General features: G+C 45.6%; 2 protein-coding genes across 2 annotated transcripts in view; one reads left to right on the top strand and one right to left on the bottom strand.

Annotated features, from left to right (window-relative positions):
- Positions 1-20,527, bottom strand: part of LOC121714755 (oxysterol-binding protein 2-like) — a 765,489-nt gene that overhangs the window by 277,802 nt on the left and 467,160 nt on the right. The gene's annotated exons all lie outside the window — the stretch shown is intronic.
- Positions 1-20,527, top strand: part of gfpt1 (glutamine--fructose-6-phosphate transaminase 1) — a 42,077-nt gene that overhangs the window by 17,064 nt on the left and 4,486 nt on the right. The window contains exons 15-18 of the mRNA XM_042099808.1: positions 7,299-7,413; positions 9,702-9,829; positions 12,248-12,415; positions 12,961-13,122. Of these exons, the coding sequence (XP_041955742.1) occupies positions 7,299-7,413; positions 9,702-9,829; positions 12,248-12,415; positions 12,961-13,122 (573 nt within the window). The remainder of the gene's footprint in view (positions 1-7,298; positions 7,414-9,701; positions 9,830-12,247; positions 12,416-12,960; positions 13,123-20,527) is intronic.

The following is a 20,527-nucleotide window of genomic DNA, read 5'->3' as shown; positions in this document are numbered from 1 at the left end:
GGCCACCTGCAGCCTCCAGGCTTTAAGCATACAATCTGGGTCAATTAAGACTACACATCCTATTCAACTGTTTCCTCTGCCCAAAACTGTTTCAAAATAAAAGTCCTCACTACAATAATCCACTGTTAAACAATGTAACCCATTAAACTACTGAACTTTTTACATTCAACATTTAAACGGTCTACTTTAAAACTATCTTTAAACTATCTATCTATTAAACTAGCTGTCTATCAACAACTTTTAACTTGTCATCAACTATGTCAACACTTGTCATCAACTATGACTCCTACCTACTGTAGTTAGTTAGCATGTTAGCATTGTTAGCATTTTTAGCAAAACTGCTAAAAATGATTAGCTAGGTTAGCCAGAGACTTTCTAATGTGGAGACACAGCACTCAAAAAATACTCCATAGAAATGCATGGGCTAGTTTGTCACGCCAATATGGCCGTTGTCTACACATATCCCACCCCTTCCTCGGCAAAACGTCTACGTGAATACATTGAGCCAATCATGTGGTGTGATGTGAATACATTGAGCCAATCTTATGGTGTTTTGTGAAGACAATCATGTGTTGTGATCTCGTCGCTGGAGCAAGATTGGTGTCGTGAAGCCTTGCGCACGCGCAGTTCGACCCAAAGACTGTGCCCGATGAGTGCCCATAAATCGTTGGTATATGGCCGCCGAGTGGAGGGACTTGCCTAAAAGGACTTTGGGTTAGCTAAGTCACATGGTTAGCATAGTTAGCATGTTAGCATGCTAGTTAGCATAGTTAACATAACAACTAAAAATGATTAGCTAGGTTAGCTAAGTCACATGGTTAGCATAGTTAGCGTGTTAGTATTGTTAGCATATCTATTAAAAATGATAAGCTAGGTTAGCTAAGTCACATGGTTAACATAGTTAGCATGTTAGCATTGCTAGCATAGTTAGCATGTTTAACAAAACTGCTAGAAGACGTTAGTTAAGTTAGCAAAGTAGCATGGTTAACATAGTTGACATTGCTAGCATAGTTAGCATGTTTAGCAAAACTGCTAGAAAACGTTAGTTAAGTTAGCAAAGTAGCATGGTTAGCATAGTTAACATTGTTAGCATAGTTAGCATGTTTAGCAAAACTGCTAGAAAATGTTAGCTAAGTTAGTTAAGTAGTATGGTTAGCATTGCTAGCACTGCTATAAAACATTAGCTAAGTAGCATGGTTAGCATAGTTAAACATCTTAGCATAACTGCTAGCAAACATTAGAGCCATTCCAACTTTCAGTTATCGTCAAATATCTACCTATACACAGCTATTAAACTATTTGAATATCAACATTCATTAAACTTCCAGTCTGTCAACAACTTTTAAACTATTTACCTTCAACTTTTAAACGGTCTACTTTTAAACTATTAAACTAGCTGACTATCAACAACTTTTAAACTATCTACTGTCTATCAACAACTTTTAAACTATCTACATTCAGCTTTTAAACAGTCTACTTTTAAACTATCAACTTTTATTAAGCTATGCAACCACCATGTCTATCCTAGCATCACCGTAGTAACCATCTCTGTATTATCTGTTTTAACTATACATGATATTTTACATCACAACTTTAGCATTTTCATGCACTGGTAATTCCTTGGAATTGCATTTCTAGTTTGAATTTGGCACCCATTTACCAGTGAAGTGGGTATTTTCTGATAGCCTGTCATTCCCTGGAACTTCTCCAGGCTGAAGTTTCCCCCGTCATCATTCCATCTAATACATCTAATTAATGGGTGGTTAATTCCAAGGAACTGATGTTTTGTAAGACCGGAGGAGTTGTGTCTTAAGCACGGATGTTTGTACGTGAGGAGAAGCAATTCATCAGGAAAACTTGTGGTCATTAAGGGTTCTCCCACAGGCTGTTGTCCAGTGCTCCATAACAGGCCTGTATCAATGTCTGAAGTGGTTAGTGCATAGGGGGAGGGGGTTTGTCCGGGGTTGGTGGAGTTCAGACTCTTACCCTAATTATCATCAGTGTGACGAAATGCTGAAGCAATTTCCAGAGCATCCTCAATGTCGGTAAGACATGCCGGTTGGCCCCGGGGGTTGAGGTTTTGAGGTGCAGGGAAGGAAGGCAGGGATTTTTTTTTTTTTGGGAGGGGGTCATTTGGTGATATTATTTGGAAGAGATTGAACATTTCCAAAGCTTTTATATAATAGCAATGCATCTGGGTCTAATTCTCATCAGGGGATATATTACACCATGTATAGCACCTCTATAAAATCACATAACTCAAGCTATAATAATTGAATTCATTGTGTGTGTTTATTTAGCTTTCAGTTTGCCTTTGTTTTTTGGAGGCGGGTGGGGGGAGGTGCACTACAATGCATCATTGTTCTCTGGTACCAGAGCTGCTCATGTAAAGTTTGCTGGTTTAATGATAGAACCCTGCTGACAATGGGAGATTCTAGAAGCCTTACATCACACTGCGTCTGGGTCTGGACTCAGTCACTGCTCCTCACACAGCACACACAACACCCATACGCTTCTTGCATTCATCCATCTCCGGGGGGGGGGGTAAATTGCCTGCAGCCGGAGAGTTGTTAGTAAATCAGTCGGTTAATTGTCCTGCCCATCCACCCCCACTAAGGTTGACACTCGCTGTAGCAGGAGGACAGTCGTACAGCTGGAACTGTGATTCCGTGTGGAGCCATCGGAGCATTTTCTCATCTTCCCTCCACCCCACCCCCTTGTTAAGAAGATGTATGAATCCATCTTATCCATCACCTCCACCTCCCTCCCTGTGATTTTGATTATTTGGGAGTGGCCAGATTTGCTTTGGAGAGGTTGCCAGGGCTTGAGAAGAAGGAGGGGGGGGGGGGGGGGGGTGTGTAAGGGGCAGCTAAAGATCTCCGCTTTTGCACAAAGTTATTCTGCAGATGCTCTTACACATATAGATCTACAGTGCAGGAAAGGACGTCACCGTAGCACTCAAAGGAAATGAAAGTTTAGGCCTTTAATGTGCTCTATGCTCAGCACCCACTATGGGGAGTTTTTAAAAGACTACTGCCAAGAGCTGGCCAGATTAAGTAGTAAATTAAGTATAATTCACAAAAATATAATACCACAACAGTTGGGCAACAACATGTGTATGTTATTTATGTTTGCTTAAAAGAAGCTTTTATCCAAAGCAAAACAACATACAAGAGCAATGTCTTTCATGCCATGTGCTTGAGTTTGCTGGAGGATGAGTCTGTGGACATGAGTGTCTTATGTGCCGCCTAAACCACAGTGTGGTAAAGGGGGTGAGTGGGGGGTGGTGTTGGTGTGTGTGTGTGGGGGGGGAGGTGGTGGTGGTGGTGTGTGTGTGTGGGGGGGGGGGGGGGGGGGGTGGAGTGTTGGGTTGGGGCGCAGCAGCAGAGGATTAGGGGAGTCCAAGGGCCTTGCTCCCTCTGGCTGGAGCTCAGAGTTTGGCAGGGTGACCACTGGGTGTGGGGCAGTTTGAGAGTGGGGTGGGGGAAGGAAAGGTGACCGAGAGAGGGGGAGGGAAAGTGACAGAGAGTAAGAGAGAGGGAGAGGGAAAGCGAGGGGGGGAGCGAGGGAGAGGGGGGGGGGGTTGAGAGAGAGCTCTCCGGCCTGCCCAGCAGTCGTACAGGCGCCATGTTTTACTGCCTCTCTGGCACACAAACACATTCTGCTCTGCACCTCTGTCATTCTGTCTCTCTCTCTCTCTTTCTCTTTCTCTCTTTTTCTGTCTCTCTCTCTCTCTCTCTCTCTCTCTCTCTCTCCTCTCTCTCTCTCTCTCTCTCTCTCTCTCTCTCTCTCTCTCTGTGTGTGTCGTGCACAATTGTTTTTAACTACACTTGCTCTAACATATACTGTATATTTAAGTGTATGAGTGTGCATGTGTGACTGTGTGTTTTGAGTGGAAATGTTTGTATAGAGAGTATATGAGTTCATGCGTCTGTGTGTGAAACAGATTCTCTGTGTGTGTGTGTGTGTGTGTGTGTGTGTGTGTGTGTGTGTGTGATGGAGAGCACGGGAGCGTGGGTGTGTGCCTGCTGGCGTCCACGCCGGTGCTCAGCTCAGCACATCTCTCAGTGTTGTCAGGGGGACCCGCTGAAAGCACAGCACAACAGCCCCTCTGGCCGCCCTGCCGTCGTCATCGCTGGAACACCCAGGGGCCTACAGGCTGCAGGCAGGAAATGAGCCGGGGCCGTGCCACCAGGCGTCTCCCCTCCTCCTCCTCCTCCTCCTCCTCCTCCGTGCGCCACCCTACAACATCTATCTTTGGCCAGGGAGCACATAGAGAGAGAGAGAGCACGAGTCAGATGAGCTCACAGTCACATGGACGCATTCCACTCTCTCCCTGCTGTTTTCCATCCCATTCATCAATCCGTGTATTGCTGAAGGAAGGTGCCTTAATGACCCCTGTAGGGTGGGGTATCCTCCCCCCATCTTCATACAACTTTCACTGTTTTCCTCTCCCTCTCTCCATATCATCTCTCTCTATCATCTCTCTCTCTCCCCATCTCTCTCCATCTCTTTCTCTCTCTCTCCATCTCTTTCTCTCTCTCCCCATCTCTCTCTCCATCTCTCTCTCTCTCTCTCTCTCTCTCTCTCTCTCTCTCCCCATCTCTCTCTCTGTCTCTCTCTCCCCCCTTCTTTCTCTCTCTCTCTCTCTCTCCCCGTCTCTCTCTCTCCCTCTCTCCCCTCTGTCCTCCACATGCTCTACTGAGGTTTGAGACCCTGTCGTTCACTCTTCCGTGGTCTTTTTCTCTCTCTCTGCCTGCAGCGAGTAGTGAGGCATGTTCATGTCCGGGCGAGAGAGAAATCAGCCTCAGATAAAGTTGTGTTTTTGGTGCTGCGTGCAGATGGCTAACCAGAGGAGTGGAGAGAAGTCAATGTCATTTGATCTCTCACTCACTGATTGTGTGTTTGTGTGCGTGCATGTGTTTTACATGCACTGTGCAGCATCATCATGCTGTTGTGTGTGTGCGTGTGTGTGTGCGTGCGTGCGTGTGTGCGTGCGTGTGTGTGTGTGTGTGTGTGTGCGCGTGCACGCGTGTGTGTTTTGCATGCACTGTGCAGCATCATCATGTTTTGTGTGTGTGTGTATGTTTGGCATGTGCTAATGATTGTATGTGTGCGTGCGTGTGTGAGTTTATTACCATGCCGCTGGGGAATAAGCTTGAACCCAGTTTGGCTGTTTGTTTATGTGGGGAGCGAAAACTCAGATCTGGTTCAGTGAGTGCGTCACCCGGCTCTGCGGCTCTGAGGGGAGGCTGCTCTGTTCTAGTCCGCTCCGCTCTGCTCAGCTCTGAGGCGGAGGAGCTGACGGAGAGTAGACGTCACATCTGGGTCCATCCTTCACTGTCCGTCAGCGTCCAGCCATCACTCTCTGTCTGATGTGAAACAGTGGGGACTTCTGGAAACTCAGTGGCCTCATTGTTGTGGGGTATAGTGTGTGTGTGTATGCATGAGCATGTGTATGCATGTGTGTGTATTTGTGTCCATGCATAAGCGTGTGTTTGTGTGTGTGTGTGTGACCTGATTTAAATGGGATAAGTGTGTGTGGTGATGAAGATGGATGTGCCAGCGTGCGTTTGTGTTGACATGATGAATGCCCCACACAGTTGGCACCCCACAGCCCCTGTCCACATGTTACAGCACGCCGCCTCCCCCAGCCATTTACAAGCACTGATCAATGGGCTTCCCCAAAACCCAATGGGCCTACAGGGCTTTGAAGAGCGTCTTCAGCACGCAAACCACAGGCTCTGGAGGGGAGTGTGGGTAATGCAATGCCGTGGTCATGCTTTACAATGAGGCAGACAGTGGTGGGGGACTCGCAATCTCCCTAGAGGCTGCCCGTTTGAGCCCAGTTAAATGGAGATGAGTTGAGTGAAATGGCTGCTGTCATGCCTGTCACGGGACGGTACGCGTTGCTACGTGTGCGTGAGGCCCGGCAGACCTGGCTTGCTCTCGCTAGTCTCGCAGGGTTAGGCGTGTGTGTTCTGCACAGCGCAACAAGAGCACACAGTGGTGAGACAGTGGTGAGACAGTGGAGACAACAGTGGGGCACTCGTGGCCTACTGGTTAGGGCATTGGGCTTGGAACCGAAGGGTTGCCGGTTCGATCCCCGACCAGTGGGAACGGCTAAAGTGCCCTTGAGCAAGGCAGCTAACCCCTCTCTGCTCCCCGAGCGCCGCTGTAACAACTGCTCTGGGTTAGTGTGTGCTTCACCTCACTGGAAAAGAACATTCTAGAACATTCCAAACTCAACTCGACACCCAAATCTCACCCTGCCCTCGTTCAGACTGATATCCTGTTGTCACAAGCACGCGTGTTGTAATCTCTGTCTGGGACCTGTCTCTAGGACTTGGCAAGCCTATTTGAGCAGCGTTATTAAACGCAGTATATTTCAGCTGGCCAGTGCCCTGCTGTGCAGAATGAAATGGTCTGGTGGAGACCCCAGCTCTCGCTGTGCAGCTGTTGGGCCAGGCCTCATGCTGCCCTGACACACCGCTCCCAAAACCCCCTCTACACACACACACACACACACACACACTCACACACACCACATCTCTCATGGGGGTGTTTTTTTTGGGTGGCGGCTGATATGAGGTGCGGTCGGGGTGGGATGGGGTGGGTTGTGTAGATTTGGACAAGCATTAAAGTCTTTTTATTTTACTGAAATGGACACCACTATAGACAACCTATAGCGGTTGATGGACGAGGGGTTGTGTGTGTGTGTGTGTGTGTGTGTGTGTGTGTGTGTGTGTGTGTGTGTGTGTGTCTCTGTGTAGGGTGTGTATGTATGTCTGTGTAGGGTGTGTGTGTCTGTGTGTGTGTGGAGGGCAGGGTGAGTTGGACGAGTGTGGCGGCACTGCGGCGGCTTTCTAGAGTTTACTGAGCGGTGCGGCGCAGTTTACTGAGCGGCCGTGGGGATCTGACCGAGGGAGAGGCCAGCGCTGAGGCGGAGTGCAGTGCCGTCATCTTTGGCTGTGTGCGGAGCGAGCCGTGAGCGCTGCACAGCGCGGACCGGCGCGGTGCTAAAACCCAAGCGGCCAGGCGCTTTTTCTTTTTCTCTCCGGGTGGGGAGCCAGAGTGGGTGTGGACGGCCATTACGCATCTCTCTCTCTCTCTCTCTCTCTCTCTCTCTCTCTCTCTCTCTCTCTCTCTCTCTCTCTCTCTCTCTCTCTCTCTCTCTCTTGGCAACACTAGAGCAGGAACCTGGGGAGCACCTGTGAGCTCATGGTCATTTGTGGTGGGGTATCTGGCGACTGGTTAAACTCTTTCTCTCTCTGTGTGTGTTTTGTGTTCTCTTGCAGGCGTACACCAGTCAGTTTGTGGCCCTCATCATGTTTGCTCTGATGATGTGTGCTGACAGGATCTCCATGCAGCCACGCAGGAGAGAGATCATCCAGGGCCTGAGAGTCCTGCCAGGTACAGCACTCTTGTAACACAGACACACACATACTGTAAGTGGAAGCAAGCCTTCACTCTTCCCCTCTCTCTCTCTCCCTCACTCTCTCTCTCTCTCTCTTTCTCTCTGTCTGGAAGAGATGACCTTTTCAATCAGTTCCGCTCACACAAACTTAAACATAGCAGCTGAGATTTTTTTCTCCCCCGTATGAGTCGTGTCGCGCGTCCTCATAGTCAGGCGCGCCCGCTCTTAATCCTTAAGCTGTGACGGGAATGTTGGAAATTGAACGTTCTGAAGAATATCTGGGTTCATTAAGTTCAACATGGAACTTTCCATTGTTGCGGAATAGAATCTTCTGCCGGAATGTTCAAAACTCTCCTGCTGAAGGTGTTGCATGGAAACACAACCCAGTCGCACAGCATGCAGGCTTCACTCTCTGGTCCTACAGGGCTATAGTGGGAGAGCCCACTACGAGGTCACTAGACACCCGATGTGACCGCCGCTGCAGTGTGGACAGTAAGGTCAGACAGAGGTCAGCTAGCGGTGATGCTGTTAGAGGTGGAAGCTCTCCAAGCATGCACTTGGCACGGGGATGGCAAAGTTCAGGTTCATGAAAGGAAAAGTCCTGCTGAGCGCCCACACTGTGGCCTTCCACGTGTTAAGCAAGCTGTGGCTTCCATTACTGGTACCTAATAGTTCGAGTTTCGATAATACTGTACTGCTGCTTTGCAAATCCGGATTGCAGCAACGTAATACTTTTTTCAATGATGAACTTGTTTGAGCACCTTTTTCCGAGGCATGCTAAGGGATTGAAACTGCGACTAATACCTGCATCTTTCAGTGGCTGTTGTGCACAGCAGCAAGTGCTGTTTTGATTGGCTAACGTCACAGCGGGGCTCTCTGATTGGCTAGCCGTATGCCTGGACACAGGCTGATCTTGCTCACTTGGCTCCCGCTCCTCTGCGAGGGCCGTAGCGGGGCGCCGCCGTGTTTACAGAGGCGGGGCGGGCGACGGGAGGGAGGGTGGGAGTAGCCCTCGCGCTCTGCTGCTTGGCCGCCAGTCCTGGAACGATCCGCAGGACCGCAAGTGTCCGACGGGGTGGCCACCCCCCTTCGCCTCCCTCTCTCTCTGTCTCTCCATCTCTTTTTCTCCCTCTCTCTTGGCCTTTGTCTCTCTCTCTCTCTCTCTCTCTCTCTCTCTCTCTCTCTCTCTCTCTCTCTCCCCCTTCTCTCTCACACTGTCTGTCTGTCTCTTTCTTTCTTTCTTTCTTTCTTTCTTTCTCTCTCTCACTGTCTGTCTCTCTCTCCATCTGTCTGTTTCTTTCTTTCTTTCTCTCTCTTTCTTTCTGTCTGTCTCTCTTTCTTTCCCTCTCTGACTCTGCGGAGCTGAGACAATGTGAATGAGGTCAGGAATGTTTGGCTGGCTGTTCCTTTCTGCACTAGCCGCCACCTCCTCTTCCTCTTCCTCCTCCTCTTTCTCCTCCTCTGCCTCCCTCCATGACTTCCAGCAAGTCCCGAGTCTGAGCGCAGCCCCTCGAGCCCCAAACCCCCACGCCCAGTCTTTTCACAGCTGGCCTCTGCTGCAGTTCCCCATCCCCCACCTGTTCCAGCCCCATCCCGTCCCAGAGCAGTCTGCGGAGCAGGTCAGGTCTCTGACCGCGAGAGTGACCATCTCTTGGTGCTTAACTTGAGGGTTTAACTGAAGCCTCTGATTGGGGCTGTTCACTCGGTGAGCTCAGAGGCGTTGGCCTGGGTTCTGTTGTGCTGACCTCAGATGATCCACAAGTGTAATGAGTGCAGCCTTGTTTCCCGCTCGGGGCTTTCTGGCCAGCGCAGCGCGAGCGAGCGGGCTGTTACAGGGAGGTGTTACTAGAGGCTGTCGGACTGGATAGCCACTGCAGTGCTCCTCCTGTCAAACAAACTTGTTGATTTTATCATCGGAGTGATGCCTTTATTAGGTCATCAGTGTGTATTTGTTTGTGTCAAATGTGACACAAACAAATTTGTCAAATTCCTTGTTTTTATGCCAAATTGATGTGTTGGTTCTCTTTGTGTTTAGGTCTTGACTTTGTGTTTGCTTTTGTTCCATTATCATAATGTGGTTGTTGGATGTGTGTGTGTGTGTGTGCACATGCATAGGCATGTGTTTGTTTTGATTCTGTCTAATATCGCTCCTGGCTTGCTTTCTTGGATTTTTTTGTGTGCGTGTATGCGTGCGTGCGTTAGTGTGTCATTGTATATGTCTGTATGTGTATGTTTCTCATTGTTGACAAGCGTTCATCTCTGCTGTGTTGTGTCCTGTCCTCAGACCTGATTAAAGAGGTGCTGAGTCTGGATGATGAAATCCAGCGGCTGGCTACGGAGCTCTACCAGCAGAAGAGTGTCCTTATCATGGGCAGAGGCTACCACTACGCCACCTGCCTGGAGGGAGCTCTGGTCAGTCAGCTTAAAACACACACACACACACACACACACACACACACACACACACATACAGTTGTGTCCGTATGTGTAGTGGTCAGCTTGACTTCAAGAATGGAATTACTCTTAATTAGGTCTTTCTGAGTATTCTGTGTAGCTTTTAGCATTCTTTAATGCTTTGCTTCATTTACCTTGCATGTGTTTTTACTCACACAGACAAAGTGAGGATATACAGAAACTGACCTAATTATTGTGGTACTTGTGACATGTTTTCTCAAATCAAAAACCTCATCGTTTGTCATATTTTCACCTTTAACGTCCTCTATTGCGCATGATTTGATATGATCTTAATTTCCTCATATGAAACAGATGTGGTCATGTCAAATTCCACCGCCTTTGTTTTTAACTCCACCCAAGTGTTGAGCCAGCTGATTCCTCTAATTGGTTTAGTTCTTTAGGACTCATATTAATTAGTTCAGCCAGATGGTTAAGATGAGAAACTGTAATCTCCACCTTTCTTATAAAATTTGATTTCAGCCCACAGCATGTATGGCTATGAGAGTTAAATAATGTCATTAAGAGCATTGTTTTATTATGGTTGTTATTAAGTTTCTGAGCTGAGATTTAAGGCCTCTTAGCCAGGACTGTGTGTGTGTGTGTGTGTGTGTGTGTGTGTGTGTGTGATCAGTGTGTGATCAGTGTGGGGATTCCCATGTGTTCGGAAATAGAACAGTAATAAAACCTTAAACTTTTTCTGAGAGCTTACATAAAAAAATAAATTAATAAAAGCTCATTTTAGTTGCCAGTGCCACCCACATCCACATAATACATCCACATAATAACCAACTGTTATGATATGCACTGTAGTCACAGCACCAGTGTAGCTATTGGGGCTTAATTAGATGCTATCTGAAATGCCAGGGCCTTTTCAGAGTTTCCCAGCGGCGGCGGTATCAGCGTCTCGTATTCCGCACCAGACTCGTTTACCTCAGAGAGCAGCCTTCACTCGTCCATGCCAATCATTAATGAGACGGGCGTAATGGGGTTTACTTTGGACGCCACCTGTTTGCGCTGGTTCGGATTACTGGCCGGTACCGCTGCCATTGTTTCTCCCCACGTCCATCTTTCCCCCTCACACCAGCTTTCCTCTCCTCTATGGTGCGCCATTACTCTCCCCCCTCCCCACACTCTGCTCGCTCGCTCTCTTTTCTTCAATGTTAACACCTTTTCTTTTTCTCTTCTCATCTTTGTTTTCACACCGTCTCCCTTTCACAAGTCAGAACTGTCCCATTTTTTTCTTTTCTCTATCCATTCCGCTCCTCTGTCCTTGTGCTCGCTCTCTCTCTCTCTCTCTCTCTCTCTCTCTCTCTCTCTCTCTCTCTCTCTCTCTCTCTCTGTCTCTCTGTCTGTCTGTCTGTCTGTCTCTTTCACACTCTCTCACACACACACACACACACACACACACACACACACACACACACACACACACACACACACAACTCTCTTAATCAAACACATACACACACACCACCTGACACTAATGGTAAAGCTGAGTGTCTCCAGTTGGCTTCATGCAGCCCAGTACCACTCTGAAGAGTAATGCATAATTGCCCCCATTTTCCCTAAAGCTGTTAGGGAGGGGAGGTGGTGGTGGGTTGGGGGGGGGGGGGGGTGCTTTCCATCACGCAAAGCGCTCCACTAAAGTCTTGAGCCTCACAGGCTGGAATGCACAGCCAGCCGAGGTGTTTTTGATCACGGTAGTAAATTAGTGCGCAGCGGCTATACAGGCGCCCTGATTGCAACCATACCCCCGCACTCATGCAAACGGATCCAGGCCCATGGCTGCCTGTCGGCCCGACGGCCAGCCTGTAGTGATGAAGGGAGTCACGCAACAGGTGGGTGGGGAGGGGGGTCAGTGATGGAGTCACATGACTGCAGAAGTCAGACAGCAGCAACAACAGAGAGGTCCATCACTGCTCCTGTCTCCGTGTGCTCCAGAGCTCCTCAGGAAACCAAATGACCGTGCAAAGGAATCGGCCATTTTTAGGCCTGACTCATTGTAAAAAAATATGTCAGTACACTTAAACAACTTTGCTGCTTGAAGTATGCCATGTAAGTGCAGCACATGGCAACAAGTCCCTCTGCTCTCTGATCAGAATTATGGTACCCAAACTCACATTCGCTATCTGCTGGTTTGCATCATGGTGAACTCACAAATGCACACTGACATACAGGGTTGAAAGATTACACCCCTTTTACCTGCTGCCATAAATGCAGAGTGTGTTTGTCTAGCAGTGTTAAGAGTACTGCTTATAATTCTATTGTGGAATGGCTTAATACAATATATGGACCTTGTTTACCTTGTTTACCTTCTCTTGGAATACAAGTAAAAAATTTAAATGTTTGTTTGGTTGGTTGTTTGTTTGTGTACAGAAAATCAAGGAGATCACGTATATGCACTCTGAGGGCATCCTGGCTGGTGAGCTGAAGCATGGACCTCTAGCACTGGTGGACAAGCTGATGCCCGTCATCATGATCATCATGAGGGACCACACGTACAACAAGTGCCAGAACGCCTTGCAGCAGGTGGTGGCACGACAGGTGAGGGCCACAGGACATCTTCTAGAAGCTTCCACTACTTTGAGAAAACGGAGGCTCGGGGTCCTCTCTCTTCTTGCCTTTTTCTGTCTCTTTGTCTTTCTTTCTTCTCGCGCACACACTCTCATATTAATGCCAAAGCAAGCTTGGCAGGTATACTTAATGACTTCTATTTTTTTCTCCCTCCTAATCTCTCTCTCTTTCTCTCTTTCTGTCTGTCATTTGTTCTCTCCCACCCCCCTCTCTCCTGTATGAATGCCAAGCCAATCCTGGCATGGCACGCTGGGAAGGTCACATTGTGTTTGTAATGGCACTGTGCATTTCTGCACTATGTTTCTTTTACACACCAATAACATTTGAAAAAGTTATGTGGCTGTGTCATACTTCAGGCATCTGAGCAACAGTTTAAATCCAAACTGGTGTCCATTTCTCAATTCTGCCACATAGACAAACCCTGACTCTCTCCTCCCCTCTCCTCTCCTCCTTGTGCTCTGTTTTTTTTTTTTTTTTTTTCACACTGATGTGTATTGTGTTTTTGTCTTGCTCAGGGCCGGCCTATCGTCATCTGTGACAAGGACGACTACGAGACCATCAAGAACTCAAGCCGCACCATCAAGGTGCCGCACTGCGTGGACTGCCTGCAGGGCATCCTCAGCGTCATTCCCCTGCAGTTGCTGTCCTTCCACCTGGCCGTGCTCAGGGGATATGACGTAAGTAACCTCAAGTCCACACACACACACACACACACACACACACACACACACACACACACACACACACACACACACCTGAGCACTATACCATTAGAGGTCGAAAACTCTGGCTAAGTCCTACCATGTATTGTGTGCACTTAACAGAGATTGTTTCACTAGTTATCTAATCTACCTGGCTGCTGGTTTGGAGGAATATGTGGTATTTATCCAGCTCTCTAAGAACACTGGATTGAATATGTATGGTTTCAAAAGTGACCTGGATAAGACTATAAACTTTAGTTATTGGGTTAGCTTCAACTAGTTGGCAGCAGCTAGCCACCTTAAACTTGATATGAGGTGAGTTTGGTGAAGCTTTAGGGACCAGCCTTCCTTTTAATGAGCTTTGAATTAACTTCAGTTGGTTAGCAGGCTCCTAGGATTATATGATAGTGAAAAGAAGAGGATTGTGCTGCTCAATGCAAAAACAAAAAAGCTTATTTTTAGTCAGGGTGGTGAAGCTCTGCAGATTAGCTTGGCTGTGTGTGGGTAACAGACTGCATGTTCTCAATATGATTTTGAAAGTCTGATGATTGCAACATGTCTGCATTTTTATGGACAACAATTAAGTTATTGAATGATATATTGACCATATGTTGGCCAATTCCTTCACACACCAGGTAATTACTTCCCTGGGTTATCGTAAACAGTCACAGATTCTTTAGTGCTCATGGGCTAAGTGCCTGCAATAAATGTGCACCTTTCAGATTACGTAAATGCTCCTAAGCGATGACTAGACCTGCGGCTGGTGAATAACTGATCGTGAAAGCTGCTTGTGCATTAGCAATAATGCGTTCACCAGTCTAAAACTATTTTGTTTTTTCTTTAAACTCCATAAGCAGCGACATCGAGAAGTTTCAGTCAAAACTGAACAATACTGTTTAAACCATTTTTGTCTTGTGTTATTTACAGTGTTGGGCAAGTTACTGAAAATTGGTAATTAGTTACAGTTACTAGTTACTTATTTTAAAAGTAATTGAATTACATTACCAGTTACTGTATATCAAAAGTAATTAGTTACTAAGGAAAGTAACTTTTAAGTTACTTTTATGTCTGCTTTTTAAATGTAAATATCAGGGCTCCGAACCGGTTCAAGGAACAAAAACGAAAACCCAAAATGAACGGAATTTTACGAGGAGCGGAAACGAAAACAAAATGGTCTTTAACTGTTCCGGAACAGAAACGTGAAATCCACAAAACCGGTTAATAACGTTTTTTTTTTTCGTTCTCTATATATTTTATAAAATTTCACAAAAGCATATCCTAAGTGTTCTACTCGTTTGATTGTAGGCAAACAGCCTAATAATTAGATTTCTGCAGTTTGAAAAAAAAAAAAAAAATGAATAAATGGACCTTTGGTCCAAATGTGTATATTTTGGTCCAAATGTGTATATTTTGTCTTGCTGTTGTAATGTAACCTATCCGTCTGCCACTTCGGATCTTAGGCCAGCTCGTAGCGTAGGCTACTGAAACTGTTTTGGAAATTGTTTGTATACCCTATGCGTAATAGCCTATTTTGCCTGTCCACGCCTTGTCGTTTTAAAGTCGGGATTTGAAATGTTTGCGCAATTATAGCCTATTCTATGTAGAAGAGTTAAACGGGAAATCTGAGATAGGCCTTGTCAGCAACAGACAGGTTTGTTTTTAAACAGGGTTGGAATTATAGCGCAAGCCTTTGAAGCTCTCCATATGGATAAAACTTAGGCTACAACCAGGTAAGGAGTTTAGCATGTATCCAGAAATATTTTTGATAAGAAATTATTTATAGGCATAGGTTAGGCCTACAGTAAGTCTGTAAGCTATGGGATGGATAGCCCATCTGAATGTTTTTTGATGCCGCCTGTGATTTATTATTTTTGGGCATAGCTACGGTATAGGCTAAATCAAGGGGAAATGATGAGTATGTCTATTCTAAGGTAAAGTCCACAAAAATAGACTTGATAGGCCCGCCAAACACTGCCGGAACTTTAAGAACGAACGATATTTTGCGTTCCGAACCGGTTCAGGACCGATATGTTGGTGGCGGAACGCATGCAAGAACGAAAACGTTAAACATAGGCCTACCTGAACCGTTCGGAACGGAACGTTTGAAAAATAATTTTGTTTTCAAGCCCTGGTAAATATGAACAGTACTGAACAGAAACACAATAAACATATTTTTCAGACCTATTTATTGTAACCAACAGGCAACAGGCCTTCAAATCAAGCAGTTGTACAAAAATTCCTTTTAATACTTGAAACAAAATAACTGTCTCAGTCATTTGACAGTGTTTTTTTTTTTTACCACATTAGGCCCAATTAAATAAAAGTGATTGGCCTACCGTATTAACACTAATTAAAAGAGAAAACAAAGGTGCCTTGAGGTGCTGCATATAATTGAATATAGTATAAGTATATATGAATATATATGTGATTTAACAAAAGGTTAAAATGGTTTAACAAACATGCCTCATAAGGCAAAGCTAAATAGAGATGAGATTCTTAAAGGAACACGCCACCCAATGTCAGTAGTAATATATGTTCTTACCTTAACTTTCACGAGTTGAGTCATACCTCTCCCGTGTCGGTACGTGCACTCAAACGCTCTGGTGCGCGGCTGGACTGTGTTAGCATGTTGCTATGCTAGCGGGCTTTGCCGTAACTAACCGTAGAAGTAATCAAAAACATCCACGTTTTCCCGACTTAAATACAGTTGCACGAGTAGTTGATAGAAATGTCTACGGCCACGTAACATGAAACGTGGCGATTTTCCAAGCGAATAAACAGGAGAACTACAATGTGTGGCGCAATAGCACTTGGGAGTACCTCGACCTAACGTAGTAGTATTGTTAACACCTAATTGTAGATCCTATCCACCACAGAGTTTAGAATCCATGCTGGATCGACCCTCAGCCTCTCCCTCCCCTCTGAGCGAGAGAGAGGAACACACACTAGAGATGCGCTGATGGGCTATTATTTCAACCATAACTGCATAGCCAAACTTATCATCCATCAGCCATCCATCAGCACAAAAGTTCTTTGACCAATTTTCAAAACCGCACCCGCCCACCATCCGCTGGTTGTTTTAATGTAGGCTATATGGGTGATGCAGCGCTGCTGACGTGAGGCTAGAAAGCCCTTGCCTGTTCTAGAAAGACTGATCCAATGCAGCAAATATATTAAAAGGCTAAAGTCGTACATTGGCTATGTTGTAGCCTATCCCTAGAATATCAGCAGCAAACTCAGTCTCTGTCTCGCAAAACAGTCTCCAAATAAAACGCACATCGGCCTGTTGCCAATTCTGCCAGCTTGTGACAATATATCGTCCAAAATGCTTGATTGCATTGCATTCTCCACATTTTTAGCTAAATTTTCATGTACCACATCAGCATTTTTGTTCAGTGAATCTTTCCGACACGGGAGAGGTATGACTCAACTCGTGAAAGTTAAGGTAAGAACATATATTACTACTGACATTGGGTGGCGTGTTCCTTTAACAAACGTAAAAATGGGCTAACAAGTCTCATCTCTCACCTCTGACCAGTACCCACAACATTGCTAGCTCTCAAACCAGTTATTGTACCTGAAGAGGAGAAGCTTCTCAAACTTTTGATCTGAGAGCCTATTCCTCTTTGTAGAGAGAATCAGGTTCCCAAGGCTAAAGAGTCTTTCCACCGGGGCACTGGTTGGAGTAGCTGCATTATATTTAAGTGATACTCTCCTTATTATGGGAAACTGACTCAGAGCGTCCATCCCTGTGGCTCCTGATTTAAAGTAATCAGCTACTTCATTTTCAACAGAGACATAGGCGTCCTCCTCACTCTCATCAAAGCTAAAGAATTCATCCTCTTTGGTAGATGGCCGGCGCTGTGTTGTTGGGGTTTCCCCTGGGTGCTCATCCTGCTCTGGGACATATTTTCTGCCTTCTGCTACTATACATGCTTTTACCAGGTCCTTCCTCTCTTGGTCACGCAGCCAACGTAACTTGAACTTGGGCAGGGTCGCAGCAGCCAGTAGAGCATCTTTATCCTCAAGAATACGTGCAAATCGTGTTTTGATTGCCTGAAATACATGACACAAAAGACATAACAAGTTTTAAAAACAAGTGTATTATACAATAAGCATACTGTATTTGGCATAGCATAAATCTAACTACGGCCCCAACTGTGGCGCAACTGGCTGGAGCACCTGCACTGTACGCCGGCGACCCGGGTTCGATTCCCGCCCTGTGGTCCTTTCCGGATCCCACCCCAACTCTCTCTCCCACTTGCTTCCTGTCATTCTCCACTGTCCTATCATTAAAGGCATAAAAAAAAACAAAAAATATAATAATACATAAATCTAACTACAGAGCAGTCTTGACCTGCACTTATAAATACTTCACATTTTCTAGACACAAATAAATGCAACTGAGCTATTGATTGTATAAATATAATTGCAAAATAAAATAGCAGCTCTTACCTGAACAATTGCCTCTGGTAGGCCATCAAGGATTGCAAGGTGTTTTTTTAGAGTGGGCAAGAGTGTTCCGTAAAAACAATTGTCCTCTCCTTGCAGAATGTCAAGAGCCCCAGTAAGTGGCTTCATCACAACACAATACTCGTTAAGGACCTGATGTTCCCTTTCACTGATGCATTTCAGCTGAAGTTGGGAAGGTATTGTATTCAATTCGGCCACAGGTATCTCAGAAATTTGAGCTACCGCATCATAGAACGAATTCCACCTGGTGGTGCAAGGTACAAGCAGCTTCTTAGCAGCTTCGAAGCCACCATTGACCGACTTGCCTTGTTCCACAGCCCTGCGCATTTTGTGGTAGCATTTCTGTAGATAGATTTCGTTTCCGGCTTTGACATTAGCCACTTATCGACATCAGTGCATGAGATGAGCTTCAATGTGTGCGATGCGCATCTGTGATGCGGGGGTAAAACCACGTCATTGAACTCGACCGCATTATCTAGCACATCCCCAATGTTTGTAAAAGTCGCCTCATCCTCCTCCAAATGATCTTCAGTGTCTGACTCAGGTGGCTGGTACATTTGAAACGCCTTGACAAAATTAGAACCATTGTCAGTAACAGTTGCTGTCACTTTGAGAGATAGGCCATAGGATGAGTGGATGTTGTCTATTTCGGTTACAATAATGTCATACGTATGTCGGCCCTTGAATCTCTGGCATGCCAGGGCTGATTTTCCAGGTAGCATATTGTTCGGATTAATCCAATGTGCAGTTACACCTAGAAAGCTTTTATTGTAAGCAGTCCAGATGTCTGCTGTGGTGGAGACATGTTGTAAACCCTCAAATGTTTTTTTTAGCTCGACCTGCATTTTCGCATATTCTCTGTCTAAATAGCTGGAAAATGTCTTCCTGCACATTTGTCCCGAGCCTCTATTTATCACGGGTATTTTGCTTATTAGTTGCCTGAAAGCAACTGACTCGACAGTTGACAGAGGACGCATGTCATCGACAAAATACCTCGCAATCAATTTATTTAGCTCTGCCTGGCTTATCGGCTGCACTGCAGACCGTGGCCTAAAGTCAAGCTTTGGTTGTTTGCATGGAGTGGCGCCTTCAACATCTGTAGGGCTGTCTTTCGCTACTAGCTTTGTCAAAGTGTGTGATGGGGATGTGGATAAGTTCTAGATGTGGATAAGTTCTTTACACCTGCACATAATTTACAACTCACCACTACATATTTGTCTTTAATTTCGACGAGCGAAAAGTAATGTCCATACTTCCAGGAAAGAAAGCTCGTTCTATCTGCACTCTTAGCCATTGTGTAGTTGAATGCTCATTGATTGATTCGATTGGTGTATCATTGCGCCACCAAGGTCCTGCAACGTTAAATCAGAAGCAGCAAAGTAGGCCTATTTTGTCTTCTTGTCTGCAATATTTCACAAAAAAGAGTAATGAACTCATTTAAATTTCAGTAATTGTAACTGCGTTACTTGATTTTACTGCTAAACTTGCTTGTTACTGCTAAACTTGCTTGTTACTGCTAAAAGTAGTGGAATACAGTAACGCGTTACTCCCAACACTGGTTATTTAGTCTTTTGACTGACATTTGAGCTGGTCTTACATATTCAAGTCTTATCAAACTTAACCAGAGTCTAATTCTTTGACCCTAACACCTAAGCATTGGCCTTCTTGATACATAGTCCCAAGCCACATTGGAAATATGCACTGAATCCCTGATAAAGAAGATGCCTGAAGTCATTGGTGTGTTGCTGTAGGCCTGAACAGGGCTATTTATCTCGTCCTTAATGCTGAGCATACAGTGGGCGTTGCTTTCAAATGGCCACTTCAGTCGCGCATTACGCGGTGTGAAGCTGCGTGAAGCTTTAGTACCACTTTAAAAAAAAAGCTACCATTGAACATAATTGTTGCCGAGAGGAATCCCAGCCTACGAATTCAATAACAAAATAAATCATGCATAATTAAACATTACCTCGATTTAGGCTACTTGGGTATGGCTTAAGGCTTGACTACACGGTGGTAACGAAAATCGAAATCTGCTTTTGATAGCCTACCGGTGCCGCTCCACAAAACGAAAAAATATCTTAATTTGCTGTCTACATTATTGTCAGTGTTGCGGGTAACGCAACTACGCAAATCAAAACAGTGTCTTGTGTGATAACTGAGCCAGTAGAGAAATAACTGTTCAGAATTAATCTGTAGCCTTGGGTAGGCTTCTGCAGAAAACAATGTTGTTGGCGATTTAATACTATCTGGCGACGTTTTTAACAGGCTACGCAATAGAGGCTTAGACAACTATGACCCACGTTTTGGGTTCGTAAATTAATTTGCCCTACTTCTTGACTGCAATGTAGTCAATTGACTGAATTAGCAATCTGTTTATTTTATTTTATGAAGCCTATACAGTAGATCACCTGCCAACGGAGGTTAATATGCTCTATATTTTGTCCAAATGATGTCTGTCTATCATCGTTGCACTCGGAGAAAACCAGAATGTTTAATTTGTCCTGCGTTTCTTCTACGGCTGCAAACGGGATTCACTTGCAGTTAACCAAATATTTCTTTATTAGGGCAGGGCAGGCATATTTCTGGCTATTAAATTATTTCTAAACCAGTCTGCTAAAGTCTGTAGTGAAGTCTGTGTAGGGTTTTCCAGGCTCCATTTCTTTTTACGAGACACCCTGCTCACTTGAGACATCTGCCGGTTGTTTGGGTTGTTGCAGCGTCACTGGAAAAATACAAATTAAAGTCGCGTGATCCCGTGCACAGACCGCGAGGGAAGCTGGCCAAATCGAAGCACTGCCCACTGTATGGTGCTCTCTCAGTAACTTCACAGCTAACGTGTTTCATCAGCCAGAGCACTCTAGAAGACCAGACTGGCCAAAGACACTCCCATCCTTTCCACATAGTACTC

The sequence above is a fragment of the Alosa sapidissima genome, chromosome 8, assembly GCF_018492685.1.
Source record: "Alosa sapidissima isolate fAloSap1 chromosome 8, fAloSap1.pri, whole genome shotgun sequence".
Classification (NCBI taxonomy): domain Eukaryota; kingdom Metazoa; phylum Chordata; class Actinopteri; order Clupeiformes; family Clupeidae; genus Alosa; species Alosa sapidissima.
This window is presented reverse-complemented; position numbering and strand designations above follow the sequence as displayed.